At 29.6% G+C, this 13,662-nt stretch overlaps 2 protein-coding genes across 2 annotated transcripts; one reads left to right on the top strand and one right to left on the bottom strand.

Annotated features, from left to right (window-relative positions):
• Positions 1-1,337: 1,337 nt before the first annotated feature.
• On the bottom strand, positions 1,338-3,551 carry LOC114374214. Its single transcript, XM_028331829.1, has 3 exons — positions 3,228-3,551; positions 2,163-2,504; positions 1,338-1,979 (listed from the first exon to the last, which is right to left on the bottom strand). Exons 1-3 carry the CDS (start codon positions 3,540-3,542, stop codon positions 1,500-1,502), a joined length of 1,137 nt encoding a protein of 378 aa, XP_028187630.1. The 5' UTR covers positions 3,543-3,551; the 3' UTR covers positions 1,338-1,499.
• A 4,525-nt stretch (positions 3,552-8,076) lies between these two features.
• Positions 8,077-10,719, top strand: LOC114374212 (probable polyol transporter 6). Its single transcript, XM_028331827.1, has 2 exons — positions 8,077-8,248; positions 9,234-10,719. The coding sequence occupies exons 1-2, from the start codon at positions 8,149-8,151 to the stop codon at positions 10,625-10,627; spliced, it is 1,494 nt and encodes a 497-aa protein (XP_028187628.1). The 5' UTR covers positions 8,077-8,148; the 3' UTR covers positions 10,628-10,719.
• The last annotated feature ends 2,943 nt before the right edge of the window (positions 10,720-13,662 follow it).

The raw sequence follows: 13,662 nt of genomic DNA, 5'->3' as shown, positions 1-13,662 counted from the left end.
TGAACCTATTTAAGAAGATAAAAAATTAAAATAAACTTTTTGAAAACTAAAGAATCAAATTAAATCAAATAAAATGATCAAATAGACCATTTGACTTTTCTGTATCTACTTCTTGAATTATGTTTGTAATGATAAAAAAAATTTAATACCTATTTTTTACGCAATATAATAATGACAATATAAAATAATTTTGTATAATTCTTTTTTTAGAAAATAATTAATAAAGTGAATAAAATAATTAATAAAATGATATATTATATATCATATCTGAATTGTTTTAAAAATATTTTTTTTTTCACAAAAGTTTTAAAAATAAGATAAGATAAAATAAAATGGAACTTGATTGTGTGTATTTTATTTCAGATTTCCCCCCTTCAATTTAACTTGAGATAAAATGAAATTTGAATAGTAGAGTAAATTGCACTTGCACTATTTGAGTATTTACACTTTATTCTATTAAAAAAATTTAATCATTTGTAAAAATTTATACAAATGGTTATGAAATTTTAGTACATATAAGTTACATATATATTTCTAAAATGAGATTTTTATTTTACTTTGTTTTCTGTTGTTAAAAGTTTTATATAATAAATAGTGAAAATAAATTTTTATTATTTTCTATTTTCATTTTGTTTTGTATAAAATTTAAAAAATATAAAATAAAGTGAAAATAAGAAATGAAAACAAAAAATATATTTTCAAATCAATATCAAACATATATAGACAATGTAATTATAATTTTATGGATTTAGACTCTATATTTTGTAAAATAATTGATTTTAGTTTTTGTACTTTATCATGGAACATTTTGATCCCTAAACCTTTAAAAATAAGTATTTTTAATCTCTTAAGCCATACACTGTTTCCTTAAAAAAAAATATACTATGGTTTTCTACATGACGTTTATCTTGAGGGACTAAACATAATTATTTTTAAAAGTTCAGGATCAAAATATTCGGTGGTGATAAATACAAGGCCTAAAAATCAAGAATTTTATAAGGTATAATAAATATATATATATATATATATATATAATTTTATTTCTAGATAAAATGTCATCTTTAATAATAATTAATAAGAAATAAATAAATAATGAAGGTTACACACATATATAAAAAAGGAGAGTATCCTAACTAAAAGCACACACACGCAATGTCTTGTGTATTTATGTATGTATAGCGCACTGCTAAAATATACATTTTTTCCTCTAATTATAAGTGCAATAAAATTGTGGAACAAAAAGTTGTTTGTTTTACAAAAATCACAAATGCTTTCAGTGTGCATGTTTTTAAATTACTACTCCAATCATCTGTTCAATCAACATTAGCTTCATGCTTGTCATTACATGATATAAATATTTTTTTCTTTTGGGGGGGACATGCGTGCGTATTCTGTTACAAAGTATATGATCTTTCCTAAGTCTGAGATAGAAAGCTTTCAACGCCCTAACCACATACATTAAAATCTACCAAGTTTGAGGGAGTAAATAGCAAGGCATTTTATGTCTTTTCTAAGTTTGAGGGAGGTAGAAAGCTTTCAGCATTCAAACCCCATATATTAAAATCTACCTCTTCGATCTTCCATCTCTCTTCCAATTCTTTTTTATGGTTAGCTGATTGTTCGCCATATCTGGAAACTGTAACTCGAGTCTTGCCACTGTGTGACACATTTATCCCATCTACATACTTATAATCCTCAATTACTGATTCTAAACTTGTTTGCCAAAAAATGTCATTGTCATCTTTGGTTCTCATTGAGTGTAATCTACAGTCTTCAAATTGAACCAAGAGACCAGATCTTTGGCTAAAGTAGCCCCATATTGTATGGTGTATAATCTCAAAGTTTGGGCCACTTTGGGCATCACGAATTGCTGGACTTGTTTCCAATTTCAAGATGAAGCACTCTTCATCATTGATTATTTTCTCTCCTATGCATGCAGCGTCCAAAAATAAGTTAGCCGTTGCCCTCGGATCCAATCCCTAATGAACAAATAATTTAATTACATTTAGAACTCAAGATTCATGATCTCCATAAAAAATAATAATTTCGAGATATAATTTTTAAAATCAATTTTTTTTACAACTATCAAATTTTCACGTCAAGGTCAACCGAAAGTTACTTTTGTGATCCACTTGAGTTAATAAAACATGCTATTAATATACCTGAAGGAAACGACGTAAAGGTCTAGGGGCACCTCTTTGAACGGGGGTTTGTTGGTTAGAGGAATGGCGCCACGAGACCTTGCCATTGCTGCCGCAACAAACCTTACAACCGGACAGAACGACCTCTAGACACCACAAATCGGGGTCTTTTTGCCACAAAACGAACCCTCCCATCTCTTCGGAGGTTTTCTTCACCTCAATGCTTTGACCAGTGTGGTAAAAATCTGATGCACTAATCTTGATCTGCCCTGTCACACACATACTATCCACCGCATTCAATGCTGGCTGTCCTCCCGTTGCTGCTATATATTGTTGCACTATATACTTTGCCGTTGATGCTTCCTGCAACCCAATCAATCAATCAATACTTACAAATCAAATTAAGAACAAATGTGCATTAAGTATATATGTATTTATCCAATATTTATTTTTTTAAGCAAGTAAAACAGGTAGGAGACGAGCTAAACTTGTTCATAAGTTAGCTAGAACATCAAGGTTATTTACTAGCAATCATGCTTTTGATCAAATTCATGATTGTATCTATGTTCCTCTTTTGAATGAAATGAAATAATTTTATTATTCTTCTAATAAAAATCAATCAATTTAGTGAGGTAATAATAATTCCGTCAAGACAATAAGATTCATATAAGGAATTGACGTTGTTAATGTATGTTTCTTTTGTATACATGCATCAGTACTTGAGAATGAAAATTCTAAGTTCTAATCACATTTAAATAATAAAGTTAATAATTATGTTAAACATCACAATCATACACTTTTTTATATTGTAAAAATGTTTACATTAACATGACATGCATGTTTAACTGTTAAAATTACTTAAAGGAATGCAACAATTTTTCCTAGGAAGAAATTATCACATGATTCAAATCATTATCTGTGCATAGCTTTGGCTAATTTTCCCTATAATGTAATCGGTTTTTTTAACTTATTAGAGAAAAGTTAATAAAATTGAGTTATGTGTTCATTGAAGTTTGATCGGGTTGCTCTTAACTCAGTAACTATTTCTATTTCTCCTAGGATAGAAAAAAAGGTATATGTTCTTACAATGGAACAATCTCTGACGGGACGATGGACGGAATGGCCTAATTGAACCTGAAGAGGTATAAGAGGGCATCCAACGAGGTAAAGCAGAAAGCGAAGCTCGTTTAAGCGCGATGCAACTGTGGGGGTTGCCAATTTGTCCTCTGTTTGTGCCTTCATCCACGTTAACATGTTTTGCCACCGCAATGCCACGTTGTTCCCCATGGTTGAGAACATTTCTTCCGGTATGGGTATTTCAAGAACGGTCTCCAATCCATCTTCTTTATTGATGTTCGGACAAAGCCTCCTCAGGGATGATTTTGCAGCTGGTTGTTTCATCAGTGTGTGTGTGTGTTTTGGTCTCTGTCTATGTTTTATTTTCTGGGTGTTAGAGAGAGAGAGAGAGAGACAGGGTACGAGGAACAAGTTGATTGAGAAGATCAGGTAAGACGAGTAAGGGAAGAGTGAAAAAGGAAAAGGGTCAGAGTCAAAGGCTATACATATTAATTTGTATATCTTGTTCCACCTGTGGAGGGGAAACAATGGTACGTGTTTATTTGCCTAAGGCTCTCCTTGCTTGTAGCTGTTGTGTGGGCACAAAGTGTGGTTCATTTTTGTCATTCAAGTTTCTATTTAAAGATTTAATCCATATTTTTTTGCAAATATAATTGTTTCTATTTATTGAGCTTGCATCCAACTTTGTTTTTTTTTTTGACAGGAAGCTTACATCTAATAACTAAAATTACTCCTATATTGAACATTAACAACCAGCATTAAATAATAACTGCAATAGTAGTTATTACACACGAGTTTTATATTTGTTGTTCGCAGGGAAAAAGCTTAACTAGTACAATTAAAATATCCTGAAGTATCGTAGTTACCAAAAAAAAAATTAACATTTGTTAGATTAAAAAAATATCGGTGAAGTGAATGGTACGTACTATATATCTCATGCATAATTGCGTATCGTTTGATTCTGAGAACCGTGAAGTTTAGGAATTTGGTTGACTGTTTTCATGGGAAACTAGGTGTCATAAGTTTCAGAGGTACAAATGGGGACTCGTTAATCGTTATTAACCAACACGAGATATATTCTTTAAATTCTTCGTATGATTTTATAATAAAAAATTTAATTACAGTAATTTATAGAAATAATAAATTTATGATTTTTATTCTGATAAGAAAATGTGATGTAATTACTTTTTATTTAAAAAAATTCTCAAAAGAAATTGTTGTTGAAATTTTCAAATTCAAATTCAAATTCAATTAATTAATGTTAATGATTTAAACTAATTGATGTAATTATTTTTCATGATTTAATGTAATTAATGTATTATTATTAATATTTAATACATATGATTCGTAACCGAATCAAATCCTTACAAAATATTACATTACAACGCGTGTCACATGAATTAATCTCTATATAATCAGCACGTGTACTCTGAATCGTAAGAGTTGCTCTCTCTGATCACCACTTACCACTTAGATACATACATTATTTACAAATTTTTATGTTATTAGATTAGATTGCAATCCAGGTTTATCTCATTATTTATTCTTCATCAATTTTTGTTTATATATTTCATTTTTCTTATTCAATGGAACTATTTTTTCTATTATTTCATCTGATCACTAATTTGAATTGTTTTTCCTTTCTCATTTTCATAATTTTTCTTACCTATTTGTATTTTTTTTCATTTCATTTGAATTGTTGCTCATTTTATTTTATTTTAGTTGCTTAAACGACTTTGCTTCCATTTACTTTCTTATTATATTTTTCAGTACTTAATTTTTCATTCCATTTGTATTTTTTACCATTTCGTTATTATTAACTCGTTGTCAAGTTCACCAATTTGTCTCAAGTAGTAAAATATTTAAAAGTCTAAATGTCAAATTTACATTATTTTATTTGTAGTTAGATTGATGTAAACCTAATTTACAAGCAATAGTTAAGGAATTTAAAATAAAAATTAAAGAAAGATAAATATTTAAATTAAAAGATAATAAAGGTAAAAAAAATAGAAGATAAAATATATAAGAAATTTCAATGTAAAAGATAAAAAAAATAAAAGATAACAAAGTCACTCTATTTCTAGCAATAAATTGTTTAGATACCCTTTCCACTTATTTAGAAATTACCATTTCCTATTATATAATCCCTAAAACTAATGCATGGATGATCAAGCCACACAATAACAATAAAACACATGAAAGAAACAATACAAATTGACATTGTATTAAATACATAATAAGAAAATATTACATTATAAGGGATTTGACTACTAAGCTCCCAACAACGAGAGTTTAGTCTCTTATTGTCATGAGATACTTTACAATTTAAAGGCTAATGTGGACAGAAGAAGAGTGATGGATAGAGGAGGAGAAGAGGATCGATAATGGAGAGCTTCCCTTATTTGAGATACTCAGACTTAATATGTATTCATTAGAGAGCTCTAAGTTTCGGTGTGTCAGGGTGGGTTGTAGGTGTGTAGGGATTGTTATCTGGGTGTGTATTTCTTCTTTGTTTCCTAATCCTTTTATAGACTTAAGGTATTTTAATTTTCATGCGACCTTGCGCTTAATTAACGCGGGTTTTCATGCTAAGCGCGCCTTTGGGTTTTTTTGTGGGTCTTATTTGCGCTAAGTGAGGAGACGCACTCAGTCTGCCTTGCGCGCTAAGCGAGCTGTTCCAATCTTTAATTTTTTCTTCGAGGCTTTTTCTTCAACTTTTTGCAACAATTTTCTTTCAAAGCACTTGAAATCTTCTTCTTTTAACTTCTAATAAAAACTACAAAGATATTAATTTATTTATTATTTCATTAAAAGCAACGGTAAAGTAAAGAAGTTGCAATAATTTTTTGTCAAGATTAACTATCAAATTAACTAAAATTTCGTATTAGTTACTCATTTGAATAATTTTTTATATCCTTATTTGTATGACATTTTTTCACTCATTTGAATAATTTTTTTGCTAATACTTTTTTGCCCATTTATCATTTTTCCTACCTATGTTCTCACACAGCATTTACAGTAACATGGCTTTTTGTTACCTATTATGTATGTGATTATCATTTAAATGGAACTTTTTTATATTAGTTATGCTTGGAGAAACTAACTAAAAAATTAACTTAAAATATGTAAAACTAGTTGAAAGTTGTTAAGTTAATTTATTAAATCTTAAGTATTTGATAAAATTATTAATTAAAGTAGCTGAAAACTGTAAAATGATATAAATGAATATATTTATATGATACTTTCATATAAATTCTAATTTTATTTCATGGATAAAAATATATTTGAGATGTTATAATTTTAGTTTTCAATTAATTTTAAACTCTTGTATATGAATAAGTTTTTTCATTTCATATTTAATTCCAGTTACTATATTTTTTTATATTAAGTATTCTACTATTATCTTATACTTTATATTAAAATATTTTTAATCAAGTTTGAAAAAAACTAAAAAAATACACTTGAGTAAACATTACACTTTTATTATGTTAATAAATATAATAATTAAAATAAATAATCTAATATAAAATTATTTAAAAATTATTGAAAAATAAAATAAATCTCACATTTATCAGGATCAATTTCATGAAGTATAATATTAAAATAATAAATTAAATATTACAAATAATATAATGATTAAATTAAATAGTGCAATATAAAAAAAATATGAAAATCAACAGCATAATGGTTAAAATAAAAAATTGGGTTTTATTTATGCAGATAATAAGAACATTTAATAAATATTTAAAGGATAAAAATAAAATAAAATATAAAAAATTATAATCCAGAAACTAACGTTTTAAAAAAATATTATTTTAAATATTTCAAAAAATGTTAAAAAATACCAAAATAAACATATATATTAAATAATCAAACAAACTTTTTAACTAATAAAAAATTATAAATTAATTGAAATAACTTGATCAACATAACCTCTGCATACATATATATATTTGATTGAAGTTATATATGCATTTAATTAATTTTCTTTATGAATTTTTTATAAATATAATTTATATTCTATATAAAAGGTTAATTGTTAGTTCATACATACTCTGAAAAAGTTAAACTAGTACGTGTTAATTTAAGTGCCAATGAATTTGAGTTTCTTTAAGTATTATTGCATTCAAATATTATAAATTAATGAAAAAAATCTTATGAGAACAATTAATGTTATTCTTTGCTTGTCTAGCTAGTAGAAAGGATAAAGGAGGGTATAGGAAAAAGAGTAACAGTGTGAGGTTTCATGAAATGAACTGTTTTTTTTTTTTGTGAGAAAAGAAAAGTTGTTGAATATTATTTGTAACGTTGGATAAAATATTAATTCTACTTTAAAAATGAATTTCTCATAATTTAATAATTTATTTATAAAATAAATTCACAGGGCTTTATAGACATTTTTGATCGTGTAGACTTTTCTTCATACGAGTTTTTTGGCCCTATAACGTTTTTAATCAATTGGCTCAGAGTAGATCAAGGCTAAGTGAAGTGAAGAGCCCTTTAGTTCCTAGTGATTAGCATATGACGCGGAGGCTAAATTACTTGGGATCAGACCGAAGGATAAGCATGTCAGCAGGCGTACGTACGTACGTTGCGTTGACAGTGAATCCTAATCCTAAATAACTAACTAATCATATCATCACCAACTTACGAACAATACGGAATTCAACCCCCAAACTTGGTCATTCAACTCAACATCACATCGCATGCATACTGACACGCCAAAAATAGAGAGTATCCATGACATACATGCATGAGCTGCATCCAGCCTCTGTGTATTAATTTCTTTCCTTCTGCGGCAAAAGCCTCTCTCCAGAGTATTACTTCTTATATATTAAGAAGCAAGAGAACAACAGTTTATATATTATTCGTTAATTATATATCTAAAGGAAGGTAACACTAAAGAGGAAAAGAAGGTCATCCATATATCATGGAGATCGAGCGGGGTAACAATAATGAGCACAAAGGTTCAAGATATGCCGTTGCATGTGCGGTAGTCACTTCCATGATATCCATTATATTTGGTTATGGTACGTATATATATTCAATTCCTTCTAGACTTTCTTAATTTTGTGTTCTATATGTTTTTCCAAATTCACTCCTTTTCTTATCTATGCAACTCGATCATCGTATTGTACATATATATGTTTCCCCGAAGGAGAACGTTTATTTTTATCATTTTCATAAATTAATTTTAGCATATTTTTGCAGGGGCAATAACAAGCTAAAGGCTGCCATATATTGTTTATATCAGACTATCAGTGATCATCATTTAACATTTTTTAGCATATACCGTACTACTTTCGTGTTTATTTATAAAATCTATTTTTTTTTAACTTTTCAATCCATATTATTTGATGTAATAATTATTTTTAGACTAATAATATTCCTAATGAAATAAGAGAAATATTATATTGATAATAATAGTATTTTTTTTGGATAAATATATAAATTTATTGTTATTAATTACATTAATTATTTTTTATTAATATTAATCAATTAGGTGATTAGGTCTTATAAATAAGAATACTATTTAATAACTTTAATAGCTGCAAAAGAATTAACATACCCCCGTTGGTCTCCATTATAAACAAAGAAAAAACATCACATTTATTATATTAATTAATTTTATTAAATTGTGTCATTTTTAATTATAAAACAAATAGTTTTTTTTTAAAATTATCTTTATTAAAATTTGATATCAAACATAATTTTTTTAATGAAGGATATTTTAGAGAAATTTTTATTAAATAAGATATAAGTAAGTGAAATTTATTAATATTTGAGAAAAAAATAAGAAACTTTACTTCTAATCAAGACAAAGAAAGTAGATATTAAATGACTTAATTAGTGACACATAAATACCCTTTCATTTTTAAACATCTCACCAATATTTTTTATTTTTCTTTATTTCTCACTTTCTATCACAACATAAATCTTTATATTTTTCTCTCTCTCCTTACGTGCTTAATTGCATTTGAGGTGTTGATTTATCTTTTTCCAAATGATTGTCAGATACTGGTGTTATGAGTGGGGCCCTGATATTCATAAAGGAGGAGCTAGGAATCAGCGACACCCAACAAGAAGTTCTAGCTGGCATCTTAAACATTTGTGCATTGTTTGGTTCTTTAGTTGCAGGAAGAACCGCTGATTACATTGGTCGACGCTACACAATCACCCTAGCCTCTATTCTTTTCATGGTTGGTTCAGTTCTCATGGGATATGGTCCAAACTACGCAATTTTAATGACTGGAAGGTGTGTTGCGGGTATTGGTGTCGGTTTTGCTCTTTTGATAGCACCAGTTTATGCCGCAGAAATCTCCTCTACTAAATCCCGAGGCTTTGTAACCTCCCTACCCGAGCTTTGTATTGGCATTGGAATTTTACTTGGTTACATAGTAAACTACTTGTTTGGGAAACTAATTTTGAGGCTTGGATGGAGATTGATGCTTGGTATTGCAGCAGTTCCTTCACTTGCTTTGGCTTTGGGCATTCTGGCAATGCCAGAGTCTCCAAGGTGGTTGGTGATGCAAGGCCATTTGGGAAAAGCCAAGAAAGTTCTATTACAAGTTTCAGACACAGAAGAAGAAGCTGAGCTTCGGTTGAAGGATATAAAGAGTGCTGCCGGCATTGACGAGAATTGCACTGAGGAAATAGTTAAACTTCCTCAAAAGGACAATGGTGAAGCGGTTTGGAAAGAGTTGATTTTCAGGCCCTCTTATTCTGTTCGGTGGATGCTGATTGCTGCTGTGGGGATTCACTTTTTTGAGCATGCAACTGGAATTGAAGCTGTTATGTTATACAGTCATAGAATCTTTAAGAAAGCAGGTGTTACCAGCAAGGACAAGCTCTTGCTCACAACCATTGGAGTAGGCCTTACAAAAGTCATTTGCTTGATAATAGCCACTTTTTTTATTGACAAAGTTGGGAGAAGACCCCTCTTGCTTGTAAGCGTTGGAGGAATGGTTTGTAGCCTTGGGGTGTTAGGATTCAGCTTGACCATGGTGGATACATCCCACGAGGAACTCTTGTGGGCATTAATTCTTAGCATTGTGGCCACTTATATCTATGTTGCGTTTTTCAATCTTGGGCTTGGACCTATCACGTGGGTCTATAGCTCTGAGATTTTCCCTTTGAAGTTGAGGGCACAAGGAGCAAGTATAGGAGTTGCAGTCAACAGACTCACCAATGCTGCTATTTCCATGAGTTTTATATCAATCTATAATGCAATTACCATAGGCGGGGCTTTTTTCATGTTTGCTGGTATATCTGTTATTGCTTGGGCGTTCTTCTACTTTTTCATGCCAGAAACCAAAGGCGTGGCCTTGGAAGAGATGGAGATGCTTTTCAGCAAAAACAAGGGAAATAATGTAACTACTACAGAAATCGACCTGAGGCAGATTCTCTAGTGTGTGTTTTCTGAACTCTTTTTTTTATCCGTTAATGTTAGTTGATAGTATTTATAAGTGAAAAAAATTGAACCCACAAACATTTCCTTCATTTCTCCCTTCTTTTAAAGTTTGAGGTCTTGAAAAGTAGAATTCTTTTTAAAACGTAATCTGAAAACTTTATTTTCATAATTATATTTGAAAGACTATAACAAATTCACCATGTACATGTGAATCTTTTAAGTTTGTTCCTTCCAACTTCTCAGAATTTAATCAGGTTACTGTCCTTTCTGCAAGTTCCCAACGGACGACCACCCATAAATAGTTAATAGCAGCAACAATGTTTGGAAACCCACTAGATCGGCCTAATGTTGGAGAGTTTGAATAGTAGAAATAAAAATCTTAGGTTTTAATTTCATTACAATTATTATAAAAGAAAGCAACAATGTTTGTAAATATTCTAGATCAATCTGTCCTTGTCTCCTTGGCCAAGGGAAATGCGTTGTCAAAGCAATAGTTTGCATGTTCCTACTTCCTAGTTAGCCGTGACTATGAGCAACAATTGTTTCGATCTAATTACATCAAGAATCTACGGTCAAGTTCCTATATAACAACAAAAACAACAAAAAGATGGGCTGTACTTCATTGTTTAATTACAAAAAAAAACTTTGTTTCTCCACTAATATGTTTTTTCAAAAGACAAATTTGTTTGCGGGACAATGTCAAATGATAGTGTACGAATTTGAATCTCAATTCACCATAATATTATGAAAAACTAACTCTTATTGTGTTAGACGACTCAATATTTTTTTTACGGCCGGATTAGAGATTACATATGCTTTTAATCTTTTAATTAGAAACTAAAAAATTAATTCTGCTTGTGATGATTAGTTATTATTAACTTGAGATAATTTTACACATGATGATAGTTGAATACATATTGTTCTACTAAATAGATTATTTTACACCATTATATCAATCTAAATTGGGTTGATAGTTCAATAACTTTTGATGAATATCATTTTTTAATGAATATTCTAAGAGGTGGTAGTATATATTAATGAATAAAATAGGGAGTGAAAAAGAATGAAATGGGATATTATATGGATAATCACAAATTTTCCTTTAAACTTAAAAGTAGTTATATTCAAATATTTAATTTAGTTATATATAATTATTTTGTCCAAAAATATATGAATACCAATATAGCTGATCCAATGATCAGGCTACTATATTTAAAATGTTAAGAATGAAGTGATACCAATAAAAAAAATATTTACTACTAGTATTTATATTGATCAAAAGTCTAACATATAATCTTTTCATTTAAATTAAAAAAAGTTTCTCTCAAAAAATTTGCTTTGGGTCCGATATATGTGTTAGTAAGCTTTTTCATATAAATCTAAAAATGTAAATGCTCTTCACCTCCGGTCATCATTAATTATAGTAAAGGGGTATTTTACAAAAAGGTTAGTAACGCATATATACTCTTTAATATTAATACTTTTTCTATACTATTCACTATTAGTTATTTTTAAAAAAAAATTACAAATGATGAGTACAATTAATTAAATAAATATTTTTAATCAATTTAAAAAAACGATTGTTAACTCGTTGGCAAGTGTATCAAATTGTCACAGTAGTAAAGTACTTGGAAGTTCGAGTGTCGAATCCACAAGACTTTATTTATACTTAGGCTAATGCAAACCCAATTTACAAGTCAGAGATAATAAATTTAAAATAAAAAATAGATAAAGATGGAAGATAAGAAAAGATAAAATTAGAAGATAAAGGAAAAGATGAAAGAATTAAAGATAAAACTAAAAGATAAAGAAAAAGGTAAAAGATTAGAAAAGTGAAAGATAAGAAAGATAAAAGATTTAAATAAATAAAAGATAAATTTAAGATAAGATAGTGTGGGAACTGACTTGCCTTGTCTGTCTAGCATGTATGAGTTTATGATTTTTCTTTACTAATTTGAGAAGAGGAGGGGTGAAAGAAAGGGAGTGAATGAAACACCTAGGAGAGGGGGTTCTGTCGTGGTGTGTTTGTGTCTTCTCCCTTGGACTGACTCTCTATTTATAGCTGTTGAAGTGGGCTTTGGGCCTTCGTAGGCGCGCTCAGCGCGACACCCGCTCGCTCAGCGCATGTAGATCGCGCGCTTAGCATGCATGTTGCAGGCTTAGCGCGTGCTTCTGTTGGATCGCGGGCTTAGCGCGTGTTACAGGCTTAACGCGTTCTATTTCAGTTATGCACGCTTAACGCCTGTTGCGCACTCAGTGCACATGACAACTCTCGAGCTTAACGCCTCGCTTAATGCATGTGCTTCCTGGCCCGCTTAGCACGTGATGCGCACGCTAAGCGCACGTATTGGGTGGGCCTACTCTACATTTTCTTCTTTTCTTCAAATTTTTTTGTTTTTATGCTTGTTACACCTCCAGTTTTTCCAAAATTCAACAAAACATCAATTCTTTAATATTTAAGCGCAAATAACTATTAAATAATTATTTTTAAAGATAATTTTGCTTGATTTTCTACTATCAAAATACAATTATTTAGCAGTTATCAACGATTTACACAATACATTCTTTTATTTGTTTTTATAAAATTGATCTTTATTATTATCTTTTGGTCTCAAATACGTATCACTTCATTGTTAACATTTTCCTTTTTATTTTATAAGTATCTCAAAATCATAATTATAAACATATTGTTGAATTAAAATTTATGGGGGTGCTTGTGGTGATTGAACTAGTAAAATATTTTTATTTTTATTTTTCACGTAGTTCATATAAATTTAATCACTGCACTCCATTTCTCTTTTTTCTTTATCCAGTAATAGCAATAGCACGTTTGCACAAAATTCCTTGTGTGTTGCGTCATGAGCAACTAGCATTGATTTAACTCCCTAATCAGCAAACTGTTTCATTTTGCTCCGAACTGTATGTAATCAGCAACTTGTCTTTTAGAAGTTGACTTGCCAGGCTCAGTTAATATACTCGTTGTTTTACTTTTTCTAGCAACTTGCTTGTAGTGTGGATAAAGTTGTAGGCTTG

Source organism: Glycine soja, chromosome 11 (assembly GCF_004193775.1).
Source record: "Glycine soja cultivar W05 chromosome 11, ASM419377v2, whole genome shotgun sequence".
Classification (NCBI taxonomy): domain Eukaryota; kingdom Viridiplantae; phylum Streptophyta; class Magnoliopsida; order Fabales; family Fabaceae; genus Glycine; species Glycine soja.
Note: the sequence above shows the minus strand (reverse complement) of the source record. Positions and strands in the feature narration are given on the sequence as shown.